At 43.6% G+C, this 24,780-nt stretch overlaps 1 protein-coding gene across 2 annotated transcripts; it reads left to right on the top strand.

The window, feature by feature from the left end:
- The first annotated feature begins 20,384 nt into the window (after positions 1–20,384).
- LOC147891316 (pentatricopeptide repeat-containing protein At5g16860-like) lies at positions 20,385–23,733 on the top strand. 2 transcript variants are annotated; one of them, XM_087390086.1, is made up of 3 exons: positions 20,385–20,692; positions 20,835–20,902; positions 21,028–23,733. In XM_087390086.1, the coding sequence occupies exons 1-3, from the start codon at positions 20,488–20,490 to the stop codon at positions 23,296–23,298; spliced, it is 2,544 nt and encodes an 847-aa protein (XP_087246212.1). In that variant the 5' UTR covers positions 20,385–20,487; the 3' UTR covers positions 23,299–23,733. The 2 variants fall into 2 exon arrangements, with proteins under 2 accessions (XP_087246212.1, XP_087246213.1); XM_087390087.1 differs by having other exon boundaries at positions 20,666–20,692; positions 20,835–20,943.
- The last annotated feature ends 1,047 nt before the right edge of the window (positions 23,734–24,780 follow it).

Raw genomic sequence — 24,780 nt, forward strand, 5'->3', positions numbered from 1 at the left:
GTTTTGCTTCAATCTCTTCCCTATGGAGTTGGTACATGTCATGCCATGTGGGAAGCTCATTAAGTAAAGTAAGTAGAGCTCCTTGAAGTGGCTTTCGGGATCCTTTGATTTGTTGTAGTTGTTGAAGCGAATAATCTTATCCCATCTCCTAGGGGTCTTTTGCTTGGCCAGTATTGTGCGTTTGCTTGCGAATTGCGCCAAGCAAATGTGCTCGTATGATGGGCTTTATCTGATGTATTTTTTAATTACATAGTTAAAGAAGATGTCGATGCTACTCAGGTCCAATGTTTGAAGCTGGGACTGCCGCTTTAGCAAATGTGTGTGGTCCTCTGTGGGGCTTGTATTGATGTGATAGAATTCCCTACTTGCGCTTGTCAGTGGTAATGACGGGGCGAAGGTATGCAGCTTGTTATGCACTGATATACTGTGCGTTCAGGATTACATTACCAATGTTTCAAATGCGCTCGCTGGCAAGACAGTCATTGTGCAAACTTGTAGCAAGAGCACTCCTAGCGGCTTCCGTGGTTTCCTTGTCTATTTTTTGTCATGTAGGATGTGCAATAGGATGTTGCGCCGTGAGGGTTCAGGACAAATTGAATGTCTGTGTTGGCCCCCAAAAGTCTAGAAATGATTGGACTGACATTATTGGTGCACACATCCTTTGGTTATCTTCTCAAGAAGACTGTGGGCTGTGAAATACTGCTCCGCAATGACAATGTAATCCTCCTGTGATATGTCGAGGTGCTGGAAAAATGATTGTAAATCAAGCACTGGCATGGCTGTGTCCACGAGGAATGTCAATATATTCTTAATGTTTTTATTTGCACAGCTCGACTCCATATCCCTCGGTAAAGGATAGAAGATCTGTGTTTAGGTCATGGGGGGGCATGGGAACGTGAACCTACAAGCCTTACCTAATCTTTTGCATGTTCTCCTATGCTTGTGGAACAAAGATAGGTCTCTTGTGATGTACCGGTCAATGTACGCAGTGGCATCGTCATCTAGGGTAGTTCCAAACACTCGTGCTCCTTCAGACCATAACAATCCATGGTCATGTTGGCTTCCCCTATTTTGGAACTCGGTGACGACGAAGTAGTCCCACAGGGCGCCCAATATGTAGTGGTCTTGTCTTAGTAAAGACTTCAGTGCTTGGAACCTGCGCACGTAGTAATGAGCAGTTGTTATAGGGTCTGAGCGGATCAAATTTTGGATTTTGTTTTGTGTACGATCTTCCCAAGCATCATACTTCCCCTATTGCAATCTGCACAAGCACTCTAGCAGAGGTTGCCAAAGCCACTCCGCTGCTAAGAATGTGACGAAGAAAGTGGGAGCACCAATCTGCCTTAACATTGCGAAGAGATTCTTTTTCAGTCGTTGCTTGTAGTCTGCAGAAGTGCGCAAGCATGCGAAGTCATGATAGCCAATTTGAGATTAAATCAGTCTTTATATGTTCGTGTGTCTTTTGCTTGCAAGGATCTGCCTTTCAATTTCCCTTTTCGTATACGCACCCATATCGATGATAGGACCTGATGGACCAAAATCTTCATTGTTTTGAAAAATAGATTGTCTATGCAGCTTGCCAAGCAACGGTCTTGGTTTGTCAACTCCCATTTTGTAATATCTTGGTAGCTTGTACGATCAGGGATGTTGTATATGCATGGGCAACCGTAGAACAGCGTCGGAAATGCCATTTCTTTGCAATGTTTGTCTTTTAACATGCTAAGCGGCGAGAATCCTTAGGGAATCCTTCGGACGGTGCGACGGCGATTGGTATGTCCTGGAAGTCTACAATTTGTTCGCTTGTCTATATGCCATGCACTAGAGTATCTGTTTCCATATCATTGTCAGAGGTTTGCTACTCCTCTGCTGTGGCCGTGTCCTCCATAGTGCTTTCTACATGCTGCAATCCAGAAATGTGGTAGACCCAATGTGGGTTCAGTTGGACCCCGTTTTGCTCGTAAAGGGGGCTAGATAGTAGTTCTTGCATTGCACACATCGTTACTGTTGGGCGAACCAGGCAACTCATATAGTTATGTGTGTATCGAAGCTTCCACTTGATCGTCGCTGCCAAGACAGTTGCATTCTTGGATATATGGCAGTAAAGTTTCATGCACTCTATCTGTGTCTACAAAGACATTCACGACACTACCTTGTAAACCATACTGGCCCTCATATGTTAGCTCTCATATCTGTGTAAATGGCCACCTTATCGCAACCAGTCGCTCTTCCACCTTGGTCAATGTGGATACGTATCTTGTTTGCGTAGCCATCGGCATGTTGCAAGTGCGAAACCTGGGCGTGTGTAATTGACAAGCACATTCAGCGCAAATGCATCGTGAGCCGCTCGTAATTTTGGCGATATTGGCATCCACGTTGGTGAAGGTGGTCGTTGGCGGGGCTGGCAACTTTCACAACTTGGACTCGAATGTCACAGCCCCGCAACATGCAAATGGGAATCTTGGCGTGTCTGCAATTTTGTTGTAAGTTTTTTTATGTGACTTACACGCTCTTTTGTGAACTTCCTCTCGCCCCGGTGGGAGCAAACACGGTTGCCAGGACTGTGTTCGGGTTCTGCCAACGGGGAGTAGATTGGGTCTTGCAAGGCTTGTGCCCTGTACACCTTTGTCTCGATGCGCCGTGTGGGGTAACGACCAGAACCATGCATGTCATTGTAAATTGATGCAAGTTTCTTTGCAGATGCGGCAGGGAATGCATGCATAAGGTTTGTCAAAAGAAGCTTGTCGTCCTTGCTCCAGTTGATATAGCCCCTTCTTACTTCATATGGTCGCATTTGTGTATCCATTTGCAGTGTGTGGGATGTAGAGACAAGGCCCTATCCTCCTCCCTCTATGCCAAAGGAATCGTGGGAATAGTGTAGCGCAATAGCAAGCGAATGAAGCTAGGATGCAAAGACCTAGAGCTTGTCAGTACAACGTGTGCAACCCCTTTTGTTGTCGCCTGAGGGGGAATGTTGAAATGCGGAATGACCAGGAATGTATTTAAATAGGTTTTATTTCCAACGTATGTGCAATCTCGCGTGGTTACATTTGGGTGTGCAAGATGGTGCGAAGTTCTTACCTTCTCCAGCGCTCCTGTAGTGATCTCTAGCCCTCAACCAGAAGCTTCAGGTGACCCTCAATGGTAGCCGATATGTTAACCTTGGCAGAGCCTTGCTCTTCTACTAGCCTTCATCAATGGATGTGCCGAGACGCCCTACAGCCGACTAACAGAGCTCTAACTCCCGCAATTATCGAGCTCTAAGCCACCCTATCTACTACGAGCACAATAGCACTAACTGTACTGTTTTGGTGCATGGCTTCTTCATTCTCTTTACTCACAAATATGACAATATTGCATAATCCCACTTTGGTAATTGTGGTATGCAATATGAATATGGTGGTATTTCATCAATGAAAACTAGCTATTATGTCTTCTCTGAATTGGAAGTAGTAGTGCTTTTTTCTTGTAATCCTCATTCGATTTACAATGAATACAAGTGCGGCCTCCTCTTTTCCCTCTTAAAGAGGAACCTGTGGAGTAACCAGATTTTCTTTGGCTTTAGCTTTACCTTCTTGGAGGGGTTCCTTTTGTTATCACTGTCAACTAGTAAACCTCTTAGGAGGGATTTTTGTTCTTGAATGATTGGGTACTGATTGTATAAACTTTCTAAAAGTAGTACAATAAACTTTATTTTGCGCAAAAAAAAAAATTTAATGACCACCACGATATATACAATGGCTGGTTTCACATGGTCCACAGTCCATGTAAGGCTCTTGCAGCCATATCTGCTCTTTCAAACAGGAACAAAAAATATCCCTTTGTTAGGAATCTAATGTTTGTTATAACTAGACCCTTCCTCACCTAGTTGGTTTGAATCCAAGTTTCTTTCATAGTCAGGGGCGGTCTGATTTCTAAGAGAAATCCAACCGACGCATGTGTGCTAAGCCACTCCATAGATTCAAGAAGGAGCTTGTCACTAGATTAGCAGTGACATGCACAACAAGACAAAGCACCCATAGACGTGCGCACAGACGCGTTTCATGAACTAAATAAAAAACTTACGGGCGCGTCTATTTGCGCGTCTATTGGCGCGTCTGGAGACCTGCGTCTAATTGCGCGTCTATATATCAAACTCACGCGTGTATAGACGCGCAGTTAGATGCATAAATAGATGCGCTTATAAACGCGTTTATAGACGCACATATAGACGCAAGTCGAACAGACAGACGCGAATATAAACGCGTTTATAAACGCACGGATAGACGCGCTTTTTTTTTTTACAGAATACTGTGTATGTTGTGTATGCTATATAGTTACAAGGATCCCATATCCACATTCTGTAATTCAATTCTTACAGCCAACTGCATTTTAATTACAATTCCAAATAAAATATTACAACTCCAAAACGCAATAAAATTGAAAGCTCAAAAAGTGCTTGTATATACATATAGCACGAAGCTAAGCCACGTCATGTGGCTTTAAGTACAAAAAATAAGGAAGCTAAGCCACGTCATGTGGCTTCAAGTACAAAAAATAAGAGGAGTCTATACACAAGAGGCACGAAGCCAAGCCAGTGGCTTTAAGTACAAAAAAGAGTAGCTAGCATTACTTCTACGACTAATCCTCGCTGCCTTCCATGCTCTCTTCGGCGCTCCCTTCTGCACCTCCTTCCTCGTCTTCCTCGTCGTCTTGTGCATGGGCCTGTAAACAAGGGACAACATATATCAATGTATGAAAAATCAAATCTTTACTTATAATTTTGGCATTATTTAATTACTTTCAAATACCTGGGGGCCCGCTCCAGTAGCTCGGGTATACTGCTCCTCAGTAATCAACCTGTCATCATAGAAGTGCCTCTATGTATCTTCTCTGCGATGGTGGCGGTGGTAGGCTGTCTCCACTGGAGTAGGGTATCTGCCCACGATCTCAAGCTGCATGACCGCGACACACTTTGTGGAGGGATTAGTACAAAGAAACAACCAACCTTCTAATAAACTACATAAGTAATATAATTTGAGATTGATACTTATAAATTGGGCCTCCCATGATTCAACACCCCCTGCTCCAAAATGCGCGCTTCCATATTCCTCCATCTGGATCCTTCGTGCCTCCACGTGCTGCAGACTGGGGTCCTCCCTCGCTGACTTCATTGCCTTCTTCCACTCACGCTTGTGAGCGGTGTGGGGCGGGCCCCTTGGTGATTGACCTACCTCAAGCCTGGCAAGCTTCGCTAGTGCCTACCTCTTAAGCGAAGATCTTTTATTGCTAAGTATCGTAACAATCTTTGACTTCCCCCATTTATCTGTGAACTAGCGATTGGGGGGGTTAGGATACCTAGAGCGGACAGTAGCGAGGGTCTCATCAGCCAACCTCTTTGGGTGGTCTTTATAGTGGATAAAGCAATCTCTGTAATTATTAGCAATTACAGAGCACATGAATGCCATGATGTCCTTCCCCCGCGCATCCATCAAGATGCCTCCTGTCTGGGTGATGTCATAATAAATCATACCATCACCCAAAGGCACGTCTAAATCATCTGAATCATCATCCTCCTCACCGCCACATGGCCCAAAGCACTGTGCCATGCATCCCCCACCACTCTCCCTGCTACTACGCCTGCTACCCTGTCGTATCGAGCTCGTACGCTGGCCACTCATAGCTGAGGACTGCACGGGACTACGCTGACCACTCGTAGCTGGAGAACCGAGTCTCGACGGCTGGGGAGTACGTCGACGGCTCGCCGAGACAGAAGGACCTCCTGATGGCATGGGGGAAGGGGCATAAGACGTGATGGCAGAAGGGACATAAGACGGCATGGGGGAAGGGGCATAAGACGGTACGGAGGAAGGGGCATAAGAAGGGGCATAAGACGGCTGTGCTGACTCCGTTGGGGTGATCTCAGGCGGTGTGGGGTGGCTTGGAGTCTGTAGTGCCAACTCCTGGGGAGTGTTTAGAGTACCCGTCATATACCCGTATAACTCCGCAGGACTAGGAGGGTGCCCTACAAGGTTATATAAGTCCTTCCAAATAGATTCCTGGGGATCAGGTGAGCTAGAAGCGCTTCCTGGCCACATGTTGAACTGGAAAAAAGAAAAAAAATCTATTACTGATGAGCTGAGAAGAAAGGGGGAAGAAAAGAGAGGCTTACTGTCAAAGCGCGTCTATAGACCCGTCTGATTTGCGCATCTATAGACGCGTCTAACAGAGCGTCTCACAGAGCATCTAACAGAGCGTTTAACAGAGCGTCTAACAGAGCATCTAACAGAGCGTCTATAGACGCGTCTGTGTGTGTCTGCAATAAGCCAGACGCGCGGTTAGATGCGCCTGTAGATGCACCTTTAGATGCGCCCTGAGACGCGCCCATAGACGCGCTCTGATAGACGAGATTTCTAAAAAGTCAAAAAGGATAAATGTTGCGCCCGACACAAAAACGTGACACTCATACCTAGATCATGCGCTTCCTGGATATGAGAAAGTACAAAACTGGAGAGAGCAAACTTCCAAATAAGATCAACTACAAAAAGACTTACTTGGATAAAGGTAAGAAATGTTCTTCTTTCTTTTTCAAACTTGCTTCTTCTCCTTGTTCATCCTCCTCTCCTTTAAGCTTAGAAGTAAGTGTAGGTACGGTCCCTTTCTCTTGAGTGAAGCTTGGAAGTAAGTATGGGAGGCTCTCTCTTAAGCTTCGAATCTATGGATCTGCTAATAAAGAAGGAAGGAAGCCACGCGAAGTTTAAGTAATGTGAAGAAAAGCAAAGCGAGCGGCGTGCCGAAAAGCAGGTTTAAAAGCCGCGTCTATAGTCGCGTCTACTAGCGCGTCTATAGGCGCATCTAAATACACAGAGTAGACGCGCATTTAGATGCGCCGTTAGACGCGATGTTAGACGCGACTATAGACGCTGCGATAGACGCAACACAGAGTTTAAATTAAACATTTGAAGAAGAGCAAATTTGGTGGGTTGTTTGTTTGTAGGATGTCTCCATCTTCAACAAGTAGCTCCAGTGAGGATGAATCCCTCTGTATCCACCATCGCGAAATGTGGTTGGAGCAAAAAGTCAAACGTCTGTGTGATCGATGTCGAGGAAACATGTATCGTGCACGCAGGATTACACTCAATCATATCTCAAAGTATGGAGAATGGGATGTGACCGTAAACAGGGTAAGGGTTTGTAAGTTAAGGTTGATTGAGATACCTATGGGTGTTCATATGTTTGAGTTATGATCCCGTTTTAATTTGATATAGGATGCAGTGCCACACCCGCATATGTTACCCTATGCCCGTCGTGAGGAGGCGAAGCATCGGCGATATGAGGTGGGATCTTTAGGAGGGACCGTTACGGATGCATGGAGTGATGGTGATAGTAGCCCTCCGCCATTACCTCATGAAGCCGTGGAGGAGGAGGTGTTTGATGATATGGTGCAGGATTTATATGTCCATCAAGGGAGGGATAATAGCATGGAGCAGGATGATCTTTTTACCGCAGCATCGACTCCACTGTTTGAGGGGTGCACATTCTCTGTTCTACGTGCCTCCTTTGAGTTACTAAACTTGCAAACCATCTATGGATGGAGCAATGCAAGTTTGAATGCATTACAAGTCGATTTTGCAAACATGGTGAATTATGCTAGTGGGTCAATTACTCAAATGCTTTTCCTCATTTATGGTCTTCACGTGCAGGCTATTGTGTAAAATGCTTCCAAGGGAGAATAAACTACCGACCTCAAGAGATATAGCAAGGCAACATGTGACCTCTCTTGGAGGATTAGATTACAAGCGCATCCATGCATGTGTCAACGATTGCGTTTTGTTTCGTGGACTACATAAGGATGCAAGAGAGTGTCCTACTTGTGGAGAGGCAAGATATAGAGCAGATCTCAAAACCTTGGACGTGCCTCGTAAGGTATTGCGACATTTTCCCATAATCCCTCGCATCCAACATATGTTCAAGTGCAAATCTATTGCAGAGCTCATGTCATGGCATTCCTCCCATCGATCAATCGATGGCAAGTGGAGAACTCCCGCGGACTCTCCTGCGTGGAAGCATATTGAAGACACATGGCCAAGCTTCAAGGAAGAACCTAGGAGCTTGAGACTTGGATTGGGTATGGACGGTGTGAACCCATTTGGTCTCAAAAGCACGTCTTACAGTGTATGGCCAGTGGTATTGGTGAATTACAATCTTCCACCCTCTATGGCTATTAAGAAAGGACATGTCATGCTGTCCCTTCTAATTCCAGGGAAACATAAAGTCAAAAACCCTGATGTTTATTTGGAGCCTTTGATTGATGAGCTAGAGATACTTTGGAGAGGTATCGAGGTGCATGATGTGAGCAGGCCTCCCTCTCATGAGACTTCAACTGCAAAGCAGTCTTGATGTGGACGATGCATGACTTCCCAGGCTATGGCGAGTGTTCAGGTAAGCATTGCATTTTTTAATTATGAATAGGCAAAGGATGTGGCACCCTAAACCCACCTTCCACTCTTAATTGCATCTATTGTTCAGGTCTCACTACATCGGGTTACCATGCATGTCCTGTTTGTGGTCCTTCCCTAGTTGCCTCACGGGCAGACGCATTGAATAAGGTCATCTATGAGAATCACCATCGATTTCTCCCACCTGATCATCCTAGATATGTTGCCCCTTGGAATGAAGTCCTCCCACAATCACTCACCGCGGGAGATTGGATGAGAATTTGGGACGGTTCCACGACTCCTCCACCACTTGGCATGAGCCAGTAAGGGTTTGTAACTATTGGCTGGAAGTAAAGATTGGCTATATTGGTTGAAAGTAAAGATTGCACGCTAACACTTTATTTTGTTTAGATACTCCATCTTTTATCGTTTACCATATTGGTCCCACCTCAAGATCAATCACCTGCTTGATCCCATGCATATCTTCAAGAATGTGGCATCTACCATTTGGGAGCATTTGAATGGGACACGAGATTCGGCAGGCATAAGGGAGGATCTACGTACCACAGGGAGGATGTGTGAAGCTTGGCCTCAAGAGAGACCAAATGGGCGTGTTTTTTTACCTCGTGCACCGTGGATGTTATCAAAGCTAGAGATGGCGACGGTGAAGCGCGCTATTACTACAATTCGTACTCCCACTGGATGCATGAGGTGTTTGAAGGGAGCCTTTACAAAGAGCAAGAAAAGAGGTGTATAGCAATTATATGGCTTGAAATCTCATGATTGGCACAAGATGCTCCAAGTAAGTATTTTATATGCATAATATCTTTTTCCTTTCAAATTTGTGAGTGAATAGCTATAAGCAACTAATCAACCACCTCCTCGCGGGTTCAGTTCATACTACCTACTAGCATTTCACGTAGTGCATCGAAGGACGTGAAAGATTGTATTTACAAGATGGGCGAGCTTGTGAGGTATGTGAGCTCAAAGGAAATAGATCCCATCACGCTTGAGAATGCTCGAGTTATGTCAGTGGAGGTGGTTTGTTTAGTGGAGGAGACATTTCCACGTTCTATTCTCACAAGCTAACTACATCTCATAGTACATTTGGTGGATGAGATTGCTATATGCGGTACTATACATGCACGATGGTTGTTCTTCCTCAAGCGCTTCATGAAGACCTTGAAGGGCTTCGTGAGACAAAATGCAAGACCCGAAGGTAGCATGGCCGAGGGTTGGTTGGTACAAGAGTCACTTGTATATATTTCTGAGTTTCTTGTTGATGTGGATAGCTCTCTCCCACAACTATGGAGAGATGATGAAGACCTAAGGATGACCTCTATTGTGCCTCAAGGAAAAGGACGCAACAAAGTAATAGACACAGAGTTGCATAATAGTATCAACCTCTTTTGCGTGCTTAATAGTGATGTGATGAAAAGATGGGTGACAAGATACGAGGATGCAAAGGCAAGAAGAAAAGAAGAAAGGGCCCTCTTTCGTACACACCACGGATCTCATGTGCCATACCCTCAGCATCTAAGAGCACTTCCAAAGGATATTCATGTGGATTGGCTACTTGATGAAATGGAGAAAGCAGAGAAAGACGAGGGGATGCATATCACAATGGAAGAATGGGAGTATGCTAGGGGATGCATGAGCAAGGTCGGTATATAGAATGTTATGCATAAGTTAGGAGCTATTTATAATTTAGATTGCTTATTTAATTGATTTTTTCTTGGTGTAGTGCACTATGTTCAATGCTATATGGTGTGAGGGCAAGCATTTTCGAACACAACGGATTGATGATAAGAGAAACACACAAGATTGCGGCGTCATTGCTAGCTTTGAGGGAGCCAATGGAGCCATGGATGATTATTGTGGCATAATCCAAGATATCATTATGCTTGACTTTCGACGCTTCTTCGTGTATGTTTTGGATGTAAAGTGGTTTAAGGACGTGGTGGAAAGAGGCCCTAATGCAACAATCAAACGCCATGCAAGTGGCTTTGTAACTATTGACTCCACAAAGTTTTGGCAAAGTAGGAAGGACACACTAGTACTACCGCAACAATGTGAACAGGTACTGTGCACACACATAAAAATACTCGCTTTTAAATATTTGATGCAAGAAAAGTAACATGATTGTATTTGTGTTTGAATTAGGTTGTCTATCAACCAATGGTGGATAATAATAGATGGTGGCATGTCATACCGATTATGCCACGTTCCAAAGTGATGTATAGTACATTTACTAATATGGAGCGTATGGAGGATGATCATGGCCATGGACGTGATGATGACCGTGATACAAGAGAGGAGGATGATCATGAGATAGGAGATATAGATATTGAGGCCATTACCCGTGAGGACGAGCCTACCATTGGAGATGCTGATTTCGATGAGCACATGAGTGGCACAAGTAGTAGTGGGTTGAATGTATTTGTAGATCTAAACACTTGTTTGGATTTTGAAGTAGATAGTTTGGCAAGGGTTGATCTCATTGAGGATGAGATTGAACCGTAGCCCCACAATTGATATTGGCAAAACTATTTTACATATTGTCTCATTCTCCTCATCTCACTTAATTCTTGTATATGTGGGCTTGCAAAAAATTATGTGCTTTGGTAATCATGGGCAATGTTTGGAAAGCAATGATGTACACCAAAATCTCACTTTCTGTATTCTCTGGAGCGCGTCTATTTATGCGTCTAAATGCACGTCTGATTCTCAGTGTAAACGCGCAAATAAGTGCGCAAATACATGCGCAAATAGACGCGCTAATACACGGGATGTTAGACGGGCCCATATTTTCTCAGGTCAGACATGCAAATAGACGCGGTGATTCACGTGCAAGTAGACGAGCTTTTAGACGCGCATGTAGACGCGCCCGTAATTTCTCTACTAAAGCAACACCTATAGACGCGCCGCTATTTTGCGCGTCTATAGTTGCTTTGTGTTATTGTGATGCATACCTGTATTAGGAGACATCATTATTCAATTGAATTGAGATTTCTCTTCCAGAAGTTTGCATGGTCCTTCTTGGTTGTCTCCTCCCACTCCAGTTCTTATAGATTAAGTTTGGGGGGCGTGTGTGCCTTTCACTTCTTCTTATACTTCCATGGATTTGCCACGTGATTGTTCATTTTCTCTCTAACGAATTTCTCTTGCACTTGGGGAGCTTTCTCTTCCAAAATTTTGGTCTTTGTTCTTGGTGGCAGCATTATTGCTTGACTCTCTAGGGCTGCCTTCTCTGCCATGATGGGGGAGTGATATGACCTTCTCTTCCTGAGCAAGAAGTACCATATTTTTCTTCTAGAGAGAGAGTGCAAGAAGCAAATATCGATCCAATGGGAAGGGAGATGAACCGTCTTCTAATAGTCTAAGTTGTTGCTGCATATGAGGCATTGGCATCGCCTCTCCTGCCTCTACCTGCTTGCTAGCCTCTTTTGGTTGGGTGTCTTTGCTCTTTTGTGTTGTATTCAGGGTCCTTTCACTGCTCAGACTATTACATCCTCCACGTCCTCCTCTTGCTACATGGGCATTGTATACTCCTCTGCTATAGGAGGATGGGGTGCAGCCGAAGCTGTCAAAATGATATTCTCGTTGTCTGCCATGCTCTATCAAAAGACTAGCATCAATTGTCTACAAGCTGCCTCTAAAAAGGGCTTGCTTGTCTTTCTTGGTTGTCATTGGGGGGAACTCCGAGTCATTAGCTAGTAGATTCCCCCTGATTGGCAGCTATCCCTTTAGTCCTGGTCCCGTACAAGTTTCACTTGTAGTTGAGGTTCAAGATGGGTGAGGATATGATGAAAATGGGAGATCCCATCAAGGTTGCCTCCATTGCCGTCATTATCCTCCATCTTTTCAAAAAAATTATTGGACCTATTCAACATGAAAACTTGGAATCACATAGCAGAGAGAGTGCTCATTAATGGAGGCTCTAGAGAAATCATATTCAAGAAAGTTTAAAAGGGACTCAAGTTGAAAAACTTGAATCAAGCTCCTTTCAAAATTTGAAGTCATATCCCTTCAAACTTTGAAGCCATGTCCTTTCAAAACTTGCATGAAAAATCAAAGATCAATGATGGCTAAAGGGCATTCTCAAGGACATGTGCATAAAGAATATTGGAGCATACTTCATATCACATTCATCATGGTCAAGATGGATAACAAGTATGGATCACCAATGCTATTGGGAAGACCATGGGCGCCATGGTGCTATTGGGTGACATACTCACATTGCACTCTATGGGCTAGATGTGTGAATACCTCATAAATACCAATGGCAAAGAGTACCATACAAAAGTAATTCAAGCTCAAATTCTTGGAAGTGTAAGAGGCACACATCTTGGACATTGAAGGTAAGCTACTCATACTCAACATTGTGCCAATAGCATATTGATGCAATGATGCTAGAGAAAGAGTTGCCCATGGAAAATGAAGTGCCAAATATGGCCTTGATAAAGGGATTCATCAAAGATGAAGAAGGACAAGGGCTCAACAAAATGAGTATAGAGGCCAAATCACTAGAAGGCAAGCCATCAAGGAAATCAATGTGGTTTCATAGGATGAGATCCAAATCAATGAAGAACTTCCCAATGAATACCTAAACTAAGCCCAAGGTATCTTTCTAGAGTACAAGGATGTATATGGAATACATAGACTTGAAGCGCGTACCACCAAATTTAATCCAACTCTCCTCATATGGGTAAATCAGGACTTGTAGGGACCCCCCACACATTGGTAGATTACTCTTATTACAAATGCAAAGGCGATGCAAAGCCAATGTGGCAGCAAAGGTACCAAATGCACCCCAACTATGCCAAGTTTAGTAAAGGATCGTAATTTGAGAAGTTGAGGCTCATATCAAATATATAAATCTCAAATAATACTGGATCAAGTACCCTATTTCCATTTTGCCATTTGCACGGACAACATCCTTGACAAAGTAGTGGAATAGGAGACATATTCATTCATGGATAGATGAAATGGGTACAATCAAATTGAATTGGACAAAGAGGATTAAGAAAAGACAAAATTCATCTCCAAATGGGAAGCCTACTCAAGAAAGGTGATGCCGTTTGGGTTGAAAAATGCACCGGCCACGTTCTAGTGCTTCATGGTGAAAACCTTTTTGGAATACATCGATGAATTCTTAGCAATATCCTTGGATGATTATTCTATCTACAATACATAGCATGCACTTAGAATTCTTGCATAAAGTTATTTAAAAAATTCCAGGAGGACCATATCTTCCTCAATCTATATAAATGTGTGCTTTGTGTGTTCTCAGTTGTCTTGCTTGGGCACAATTTTTTAGGGGAAGGTGTCATGATGACTGAGAAGTCCAAGATAAATGCCATTAAAAACAAGAAAGAATTGCTCGCAACCTGAAGCAAGTTCAATCAGTCATGGGGTCCCTAGATTCCACAAGCAATTCATGAGAAAACTTGGTGGTGTAGCCAAACCCCTCCATTAGCTCAAAAGGTAGGATATAATGCTTGAGTAGAATACATATGGAGATTAATATTCTAGATCTTACAAACGATGGTAGTAGCTTGTGCCTTCATTCAAAAAACTAAAATTCAAATAGATCTTTCATAAGCATGTGAATGCAGATGACATTTGGCTCCATTCTAGTTCAAACAAATGAAACTTTTATTTCCCCATCTATTATATGAGTTGAATGTTCTCAATAGTGAAGATGAACTATATGCCCATTGAAAGGGAGACATAGATATGGCATGTAGTTTTTGTAAATTTTAGTACTAATTTGTTAGGAAGCCCATTCATCTTTATGAAGACCACCAGGCATTTCTCTATCTAGTCAACAAGCCCACCATGAAGCCAAACTTAACTAGATGGATGCTACAGTTGTAGGAATTCAACTTCAAGAATGTCCACAACCTGGTTCATCTCATTACAATGTCAATTATTGTATTAATGATAATAAACCCACAAAGGGATAGATTATGGTTCTTCTTGATTCTAGATTAGTTGATGTATCAATGTATGAAGATAAGCATGAAGCAATAATATACTCTCTTTGCATGGCAACATTGAGCTTCAAGGTCATCCACAAACTTGGTTTGTATCATTGCAATGCTAATTACTTATTATGCACTAATGATAAGAAATCCATAGAAGAGATAGATAATAGTCTTCTTGATGGCAAATCGATGTGTCGATGTATGATGACAAGCAAGAAAAGATCAGTACTTCTCCATGAGAGCATTTTGTGAAGATGCAATGGGTATGAATAAAGAATGATCATGCTTAAATTTTGAAGCACACACTATTTATGGGCCACTTTTATAGAGAATGGGGGGATGTGATCCTCCAAGAATGCAACTTTTTACACTAAAGAGAAATCGTCACATGCATGAAGCACATCAAGGACTTTAGATGATTGCTTTTCCATTGAGTCACCACACAATAGGAAAAACTCACAATAAGTGATTTCTTTTCCACTAAAGTCTGACATCACAATAGGAAAACTCAAAGTGCAAGACAATGGTGGAGTACCATCTATGTAGAAGTTATAAGGCACTACAAGAGATTTTTGATGCATGCAAATGGGTAGGGTGGATGAGTTTCCAAGAGGAAATGCCATTGTGGCCAACCTATCCATGGGAACCCTTTCAAAATTGAGGCCTGAACTTCATTGATCCATTCAAAATCCTAGCACATGTAGAGGGAAACACATAAATCATGGTGATTATCTCACCAAATAGGCCAAAGCAAATGGGTATCTCCTCACACACTTTGGTTCATTTGGCTTGCCTGAAATGCTTTTCAATTTAACCAAGATATATTATCTTTTGATGCATTGATGTTGGAATGGCTGATAGGAAAGGACCATATTAGCCCAGGTTATCCAACTGTACGATCAAGACCAAGAAATGTTTTGCACTGAGATCCAAGAACATGAAGACCAGTACCAAAGAATTCACCATGGAGAGTGTCCCTTCAAAGGAGTCCTAGAATCTGCATCAGAATCCGAATGACTCAATGGATGTCTATAGGAGCTATGCTACTATCACATGTTCTATTGCCCTTTCAAATGCTACTGCCACTTGTTCTACTACCAGACCTATGCTGTCATCCCTTACCCTTCTGCCTACCGTGTTCAGCTACATACGAGTGATCAACTTGCTTCCTATGCGTTCCTCTACCTGCTCAAAATATACTACATTGTGACTATATGATATGGTTATCATGGTGACTCTTCACGAGTATTCCTCATATGTATCTTTTGTTTTTTGTTGCCAACTCTCTAATAGGAGATTGAGATGTATAAGGAATGACATGTATATATTTTGTTTCTAGTATAACAACACTTATTTTTTCTCCCCAAAAAAAAACACCATGTTCGACCACAAGGGGGAGAAAATCATCTAAAACCAAAATGTATGTACCTCCCCTAGTGGCCAAACAGGAGAACAAAAAGGTACATAGTTTACCCAGTTGTGCACAATATTTAGCATTCAGTTTGTGTTCTTGAATAATAGGACCCCCCGTGACACCTGGACGAAGTTGATAATGAGTTAGTTGAGTTCGGCAGTAGTGAGGTACACCACCAAGGCCCTGTATATTCCAACTAGAAATCCTCATCGGCAAGGAAAAGTAGACAAAAAAACTTTAGCCGACTAGTGGCCAAAACACCTCCCCTCTATGAAGAAGATCTCCTAGAGTCATGGAGAGGGGGAAAGTCCACAGGGGAAACAACCCCCTCCCTTGTGGAAGTGGATGCTCTATTGATAGGAAGTAGAAGAATCACATCATTAAAAGTAGAGGGCACAAACTTTGCCTCCCAAAATAAGCCAGAGGAGAGAAACAGTTCCTTCAAACCAAACATGGTGCTAGATTTTGTAAGATCCTTCCTTAGAAGAGAGCTAAAGCAGTAGGAACCATATCCTTCCCTCAATCAGGGACGCTTGCAGAACTATAGTCGAAGGGGACTACTGGAAAGGAGAAGGAAGGCCAAGATTGTGAACTGGAGCTGAAAGAACATCATTGATGGCCGCACCCAAGCAAGGTCAAGTACAAGAGAAGGGGATTCTTGATTTGTAGATGGTGAAGGAATGCCAACTCTCACTGCAACCCAATGAGGGGTAGTAGGTGTGGGATATGTAGCTGCTGCAGGATGTGTTTTGTACCCGTGACCTCGACTCTCTACCAAAAAAGACCTATTCTGATGCCATAACATAATGTGTTCAACTGAAATGTTATGATCAAACACGATGACCCTAACTGTGGGGACCATCAAACCTGATTGCCTCGTTGCAGAAGGGGATAAACTAGGGATGGGATGGGATCTTTGTAGCCAACCCAAAAAGAAGCTCCAATCATGACAACAAGTCAGTGACAAACTTGAGGCAAACCAGGGTAGAGTGAAGTGAGTCGTTTGTCCTCCTCCACAAGGTTGAAATATAAAGCGAAGGGTCTGAAGATATTCCTAGAACCAAGTGTCAAGGGGCTAGCCTTTAGCATTGTACTCATGGCTGTAGGAGAATCAAAACATATCAACATCATACGGAGTGATGGTATCAGGAAGCAGCCTGAGTTCAGCAGCAGCTGCAGCTACACCAACTGCACCAACAATCTAGGCGTTGAGGATTCACCCACTAGCCTTCACTAAAGGCAAGCTAGATGGTATGAACTACACTCTGTGGAAGTTTAAAATTACTACTATTTTGGATTCATATGAGCTTCTGGAGACAGTCCTGGGGACTGTGACCCAGAACCACAAGGAACCCCTGACCTAGCAAATATTGGGAGTACAATACCTCCTAATGCTGACCTTCTATGAGGTGTGGGACGTGAAGGGTAATCATCTGCTGGTAACAATCGCAATTAGTTAGGTCGACCTGCATATATGTGGCGTAAGTAGTATCTCGTGCCTTAAATGTTTCGTATTTTACAAGCACTTTGCTTTCGAAAGCAAACCGATAGATAATAATCTCCAATAAGAGGCTAATCTTTATGATGGGAAGTGCATTGGAGTTTGATGCCTTAAAGTCAATCGGGATGAGGGCTTTGCAAGCAGGGATTTCAATGGGTTGCTTGTCCTTTTCACTTCGACAACATTACTTGTGTTATTTTCTATCTTTTCAATAGGTCCACTACTTGCTGCAAGCACATGGGGCTCGCTTTAGAATGCTAGGTATACAAACCACGGAGATTGTGGTTGCTAATAAGTGTTTCAAAATGTTGTAATTTTGAACCATAGTTTTGGAATGGCTCACAAAAACAATACTAGAGAATGAGAACCCTTTAAGTGAATTAACTTAACAACTTATGCCTCCTTACATTTACTACACATGCTAACATTTTGTAGCCTACATGTCATTAGGTAACACAAATTGGCATGGAGGTACATGCTAAGCACATCCCTGGCAATGAGAATGACCTAATTTAGGTTCTAGGATGCAATAACAAATGCCACAACTCCACATGCGCATCAAAAACCAACACATATTTTGCATCAAATTATCATGTGTCAGGAAAGCCTACTATCAATTAGAAGGACGTGAAGAGCATGCAGTGCAGTGAACAACACCCAAAGCACAACCTAGGCATTAGCGCTTGTATAAGTCAAGGTACATTGAATGAATTAGTTGCAAATGTAGATTCACGTGAATTTTGATAAACAACTGTGATAGACTACTAAAGCGTTTGTGCAATTGTTTGGATTGAGAGGAGTGTTGGCTGCAAGGAACTTTGAGAAAATAATGGGTTGCTTTTAGTCGTTTTGTATCTTGAAAGGCGATGAGAATAAAGGCTTAGTCTAGATAGAGGGACATAGCTATGCAAGAAGTAGAAGAGAGTTCTAACATGAGCTTGGGGCTTAGCACACGATCCACTGGGGTAAACCTGAAAACATTAAACAACCTCCACCTTGCAAAAGACAATGACCTACAACACTACGAGCTCATCTCCACAGACGCTCAACATACTGTCATCAAACCAAGCGCTAATATAATGACCACTTATATTCACAAACTGAGGTGTATGGCTCAGAGGCAACGATTATTCGCCATGCGTCAATCGTGTCCAGACGGAACATGATGAACGTAGAAATTGATTTGGCACCTTTGCGGTCTGGGTCAATCAGAAGCTTCCGGACTGTGCAACAAGCAGGAAGAATCGAAACGGTTTTCAATCAAGGCACCATACAATTTGTCAGCACAACGACTGCAAAGGATTTCCACGGGCGCAATCAAGCAACTAGCTTCCTTACCCTATGCATAGGCTTGGGCGGCAACATCTCGAAACCCTTCCACAATGTTTTCTTTGGGCCCTTGCAAATACCAGACTTGCTCGCAAGGTTGTGGTCATGACACCGTTGTCAGAAAAAGTGGCATCTGGTGGCCGGATGCCACATGTCACCATCGGGATGCATCAGGTACGAGGGTCCCACACCTTGCCGTATAGCCATGTAGAGCCTCTCCCACATCCAACAAAAGGCCAACGGGATGATGGGAGAGGCGATCATTGTGTTTATATATCCAAGGATTCTTATATCCCCATATTGCTTATGGGATTTCTTTTGTACACGCGTCATCTGCGCTTAATACCCCTTCATATCCACAATTGTTTCCAAGGTACCATGAGGGGGTTAGGACCACATAGACCCATGTTTCCAACACCCCCCCATGGGCCTAACACCACGAGAGAGAACTTGGCCGGCCAAATATTGCTGACCACCCACATAGGGCCAGCTCAGCCTCAAACTATGACCATCCACACAAAGCACGGTCAGAAACACATGGCAACCACCCATACACAGGGCACAACTTGCCGAATCAAATGCTGCCACCAGGTTCACACACGATCTTTAACTGACTAACGCAAGCCATCAATTCCCGCACCAATCTCCATTCAGTTCTGGCCATAGAGTAGCAACAGCCCCATTCCCTGTAGCTCGGGCACAACGTGGGTCGCCACTCCCACATGTGCGTAATTACTATTTCAACCGCCGTCACGCCAGAGTCATTCACAAAGTCGATAGAGTTGCGTGCAGTACACGTGTCTGCCATACAAGCCGTATGCCTCTCTCAACCTACTCTGATACCATGTCAGAAAACATGGTCGAATGCCACATGTCACCACCAAGATGCATCGAATACGAGGGTCCCACACCCCGCCCCATAGCCATGCAGAGCCTCTCCCACATCCAACAAAAGGCCGGCGGGATGATGGGAGAGGGGCTCATTGTCTTTATATATCCAAGGATTCTTATATCCCCATATTGCTTATGGGATTTCTTTTGTACTTGTGTCATCTGCACTCAATACCCCTTCATATCCACAATTGTTTCCAAGGTACCACGAGGGGGTTAGGACCACATGGGCCCATATTTCCAACAACCGTTTCTTCTTTTCGGTAGGGTCCACATGAATAGAGATGTTGGTCAGAAGGAGTGAAGAATTGATGGCTAAGGTACCTACATCAGTATCATGCAAATGGTTCAACAAAAGTGTCACGCCCCGCAAATTTGCCCAGACAAACGAAGCGGTTAAATGGAACCTGGTCCGATACATTCTGCCTCTGATTTCGCCTCCTTATAGACCTCGCTGGAGCTCGAGTCATCCTCGCATGCGTCCGATCCCCTAATATGTCTTCAGGTTGATAAATTCCAGAACTAAGAACGCACGTGAATTCTACTGGTAGAGCGACTACAATAAATAAGAAATGCTGAAAATCAATCAGAAAAGAAAATTGAATTCCACATTCAATCACCTCGCCCGCCAGTATCCATCGACTGTGCAGCTCCGTCAGACGCATACATTCTGGTTGGCAACACTGCGATAGCCAACAATTTCTTTGCAAATACTGGTATAATAGCTCACAAACCCAACGAGGTGCAACGTTTTAAACCCATCCTCATAGCACAAACCCCCATTCCTGGACGCCAGATAACGAAAACACGACGACGGCCAGCTCCAACGTGCACTCTCGAATAGCACCAACGATAACACTCAGTTGCCCAGGCTCCCAGTACTCGCGGTACACGTGTGGGAGACTAAAGGCGAGCTAGGTGCCACAAGATTAGCTCCGAAGTCGTATCATGGGCGGTTTTGTAGCATGGAAGCATAAAGCCGAGAGCCAACCACATGCTCTTCATCTACATAACCCTTTTATGCAGATGAATCGAATGACGATCAACATATACACATCAAGAGCCACAGATCCGTCTCAGAAACAATACAACCCTATCGTGCATTGCGCCGGATTTTCTAACGGAGCGGTGGCGGAGGAATGCTTGCTTTCAGGTACTGCTTTCCTTCTTCTGCCGTCCTTTACGGTTCTGTTTAAGGAGGCTCATAAAAGCTCCCCTCTTTGCATAAAGGAGTCATCTTTAGGCACCCTTGCAATTTCTCTTTTCGTTATGATCATGCTTTGCATGTAAGTCAGGGACGGAGCACTTATGGAAGGAGTACTTCACGAATCCCTTGCAGTCTTGGGATAACCGAGAGAGCAAAGTAAGTGTGTGCGACGAGTCTTGACTGAACCATTTGCACAGGTAAAGCCGTAAGTAGGAAAATTTGCACAGGTAAACTTGTAGATTGGCTAGTCTGACGAACCTCTTCTGAAACTTAAACAACAGACAAGCCCAAGATCTCCAAATGTCAAGCATAAGATTACGAAGGAGTCCTTACGGGCAGACGGTTGCTACAATCCAGGTTGGGTAAAAGACATGCTTGAGAAAAACGCCAAAGCATCCACTGGTCTGGCCCGAGGCTGTGGTTTGGTGGAGTATAGCGAGACCGGCATCAGGTCTGGGTTAAAAGAGCACACATTTACAACAGAACTGTGCGAGAAAAGTGGATGGGAAACGCTCATCGTAGAGGAGGCACTCACGTCTATGGAACAGATGCAGCAGCTGCCATCAGTTCAGAACCTTATGTGCATCTTGCAAAAGTGCAAAACATTAAAAATTTTAGCGTATACCAAGCGCTTTTATGCCTACATACGCACAAGTGGGTTAGAAGATCATGGATCTCTTGGGAACTACCTCGTCCCAATGTTGGTCCAAGTCGGAAGCATGTGCTACGCTCAAGATCTTTTTAACAGGTTGGTTGATCGGAATGTCTATTCTTGGACTTCTCTCATTATGAGTTATATTGAATGTGGGGAATCACAGCATGCCCTCAACCTCTACCAGAAAATGCAAGAAGATTCTGTACATCCTAGCAAGTATACATTTGTGGCAGTTCTGAAGGCTTGTGCTAGGCTGAAAGATGCAAAAAGTGGCCAAGAAATACATGCTAACGTTGCCAGAAAGGGGCTGGAAAGAGATATTTTTGTAGGGAGTACTTTGGTGGATATGTATGCCAAATGTGGCGTGCTTGAAGAAGCACGAGAAGCGTTTGAAACGCTGCCAGTTCGAGACAAGGTCTTGTGGAATGCACTAATGGCTGGATATGCCGAGCATGGGCTTGGAGAGGAAGCGCTGGAGTGTCTCAAACAGATGCAACTGGAAGGTCTGTCTCCAAATGCTGTCACCTTTGTTTGTGTCTTGAAAGCTTGTGGCAGCAGAGGAGCCATAGACAAGAGCCACGAAATGCACGTCGAGGTTGCCAGAAAGGGGCTGGAAATAAATCTTTTTGTTGGCAACACCTTGGTGGATGTGTATGCCAAATGTGGCTCACTTGCAGAAGCACGGGAAGCATTTTTCAAGCTGCCTGTTCAAGATGTGGTCTCATGGAATGCGCTACTGGCAGGATATTCCGAGCATGGGCTTGGAGATGAAGTGCTGAACTGTTTTAATCAGATGCAACTGGAGGGTATCTCTCCGAATGCTGTTACATATGTTTGCTGCTTGAAAGCTTGTGGCATCATAAAAGCTGTAGACAAGGGCCGAGAGATACATGCAGAAGTTGCCAGGACAGGGCTTGAAAGACGTCATTTTGTTGGTAACACCTTGGTGGATATGTATTCCAAATGTGGCCGTCTTGCAGAAGCAAGGGAAGCGTTTGACAAGCTGCCAGTTCGAGATGAGGTCTCATGGAATATACTAATCACAGGATATATCGAGAATGGGCTTGGTGAGGAAGCCTTGGACTGTGTCGAACAGATGCAGCTGGAAGGTCTCTCTCCAACAGCATTCACGTTCAGTTGCAGCTTGAAAGCCTGTGGGAGCATAGGAGCAATAGGCAATGGCCGAGAAATGCACACTGAGATTGCCAGAAAGGGGCTAAAAGTAGATCTTTTTGTTGGTAGCACATTGGTGGATATGTATGTCAAATGCGGTTCGCTTGCTGAAGCAAAGGAAGTGTTTGAGAAGCTGCCTGCTAGAAATGAGGTCTCATGGAATGCACTAATGGCAGGATATGCACAGCTAGGAGAAAGTGAAATTGTTTTCCATATGCTTGAAAGAATGACAGGAGATGGGGTAAAGCCAGATGGTGTCACGTTCTCTATTATTCTTACTGTATGCAGTCACTCCGGTCTAGTGGATAAGGGCCAGAAGTACTTTGAGGCCATCAACAAACACTATGGCATGGTTCCAACTATCGATCACCTCATTGGCATGGTTGATCTCCTTGGCCGTGCAGGCCAATTAGAGCAGGCTGTAGCGATGTTGAAGAAGATGCCTTTTTGTCCTAACCTTGCGGTGTGGCATACGGTATTGGGTGCTTGCCAAAAGTGCGGTAATCTGAAGCTTGGGAAACTGGCCTTTGAACATGCAGTGCAGTTGGATGAACAGGATGCTGCAGCTTATGTTTTGATGTCTAACATCTATGCAGATGCTCACATGCAGGAGGAACAGAAGAAGCTTGAGGCAATAAAGGTGGAAGAGCAAGCATGGAAGAAGCCAGGACAGAGTTGGTGGACTGATTGTGCATTTGTGATAGGAGGCGTTCATAAAAGGTAAGCATATCCTCTCAAAATGAGGAAGGGTAATGTCCCAGTTGGCATTAGGTGTCACGAGACTATGATGCAAAAAGATGGGTTATTTGCTCTAATGAAATCACCAAAGAGAGACCCAATTTTTGTCAGAGTCCCCAGGTTTGTAATGTTTGTCATGCACTGCTATCAAAGAACATGGGAACTATTCTTGTCAGCGATGCACACTGCTTTCATGTCTTCAAGGAGAAGGTGCTTGTGGGGACTATTAGTAATGCTATACTGAGTCTGCAGTAGCCAGTGTACCTTTTATTTGGAAAGTTCCCATGGAAGATAGGTGAGGTCTATTCAGATGAGGATGAAATGGAGCTAGATGTTGCCTTCACAAGATGGTGAATCTGTTGCTAAAAACTAGGTTTTGCACATGATCAAACTTTTATGATTGTATTGCACTAAGAGAACTTTGGAGAGTTATGGAATGAATGATAATAATTTAATGTATACGAAATAAATTGGACCTTTCAAACTCTCTCCAAATACACTTCTCACTTTTTAAAGAAAGAATTAATATAATAGATATTGATTTAGAAGATAATATTTTAGCAATTAAATTACCATTTCAAATCAACAAATTTGCAAACAGATTTGCTAGGAACAAATTTGCACGAGCCTTTGATACAGCAGGAAAAGAATTCTGTATAAGACAATGGCCCATAAGCCATGCGGCATTAACAAATCATTGTGATTATAATGTCCTCGTCTCACAATTATAATGTCCTCTTCTGACATTGTGCATTAACAAGGCCATGGCATTAACAAGTCATTGTGATTATAACGTCCCTCTCTCTCTCTCTCTCTCTCTCTCTCTCTCTCTCCATAACCAAAAAACGGGAAAACAATTGTTGGCAAACCAAAACATAATTAACGAAAATCACTTCATTGTTGGTAGATTCTAGAGCCTTGATTCTTCTAAATTGCTTGTGATGAGAGCACTTTTACTTCATGCAATCAAATCTCTATGAAGATGTGAATAATAATCTACGACTAAGGCATAGAAAGCTTGAACAATGATATTCATGTTTCAAAACAGAAGAACAAACTTTTCTGCATGTACAAATTCTTCAAAACGACTATAGATGAAGACTCATCAATCGGACAATGGATAAGGTTTTTTGCCGATACAATAAGCAAGACGACTCACCAATGGACCCTAGAGTAGAGCTCTGAGACACACAGCCTGGCGACATCGACAAAGATAGAGCCACGAGGGCTCAGACAGAAGGAGCGACTCAATATGCTGTTGCGCCATATAAACTATCAAGAAGCCACCTCAACGAATCCTCCCGATTGCCAGAGGTAAACCGCCACAGTCACAATCTATGTCAATGCATGTTGCTTATTGGTCCATAAACTCAGCGCCATGCACCGCATGTACTAAAGCCACATGGTGAACCTCGACCATTCCATTGCTCCACGAGGTACCACCCCACCCAATCACATGTGCCATACT

The sequence above is a fragment of the Dipteris shenzhenensis genome, chromosome 18 (genome assembly GCF_047967505.1).
Source record: "Dipteris shenzhenensis isolate YYH24624 ecotype China chromosome 18, Dip_SZ_1.0, whole genome shotgun sequence".
NCBI classification, from domain to species: Eukaryota; Viridiplantae; Streptophyta; class Polypodiopsida; order Gleicheniales; family Dipteridaceae; genus Dipteris; species Dipteris shenzhenensis.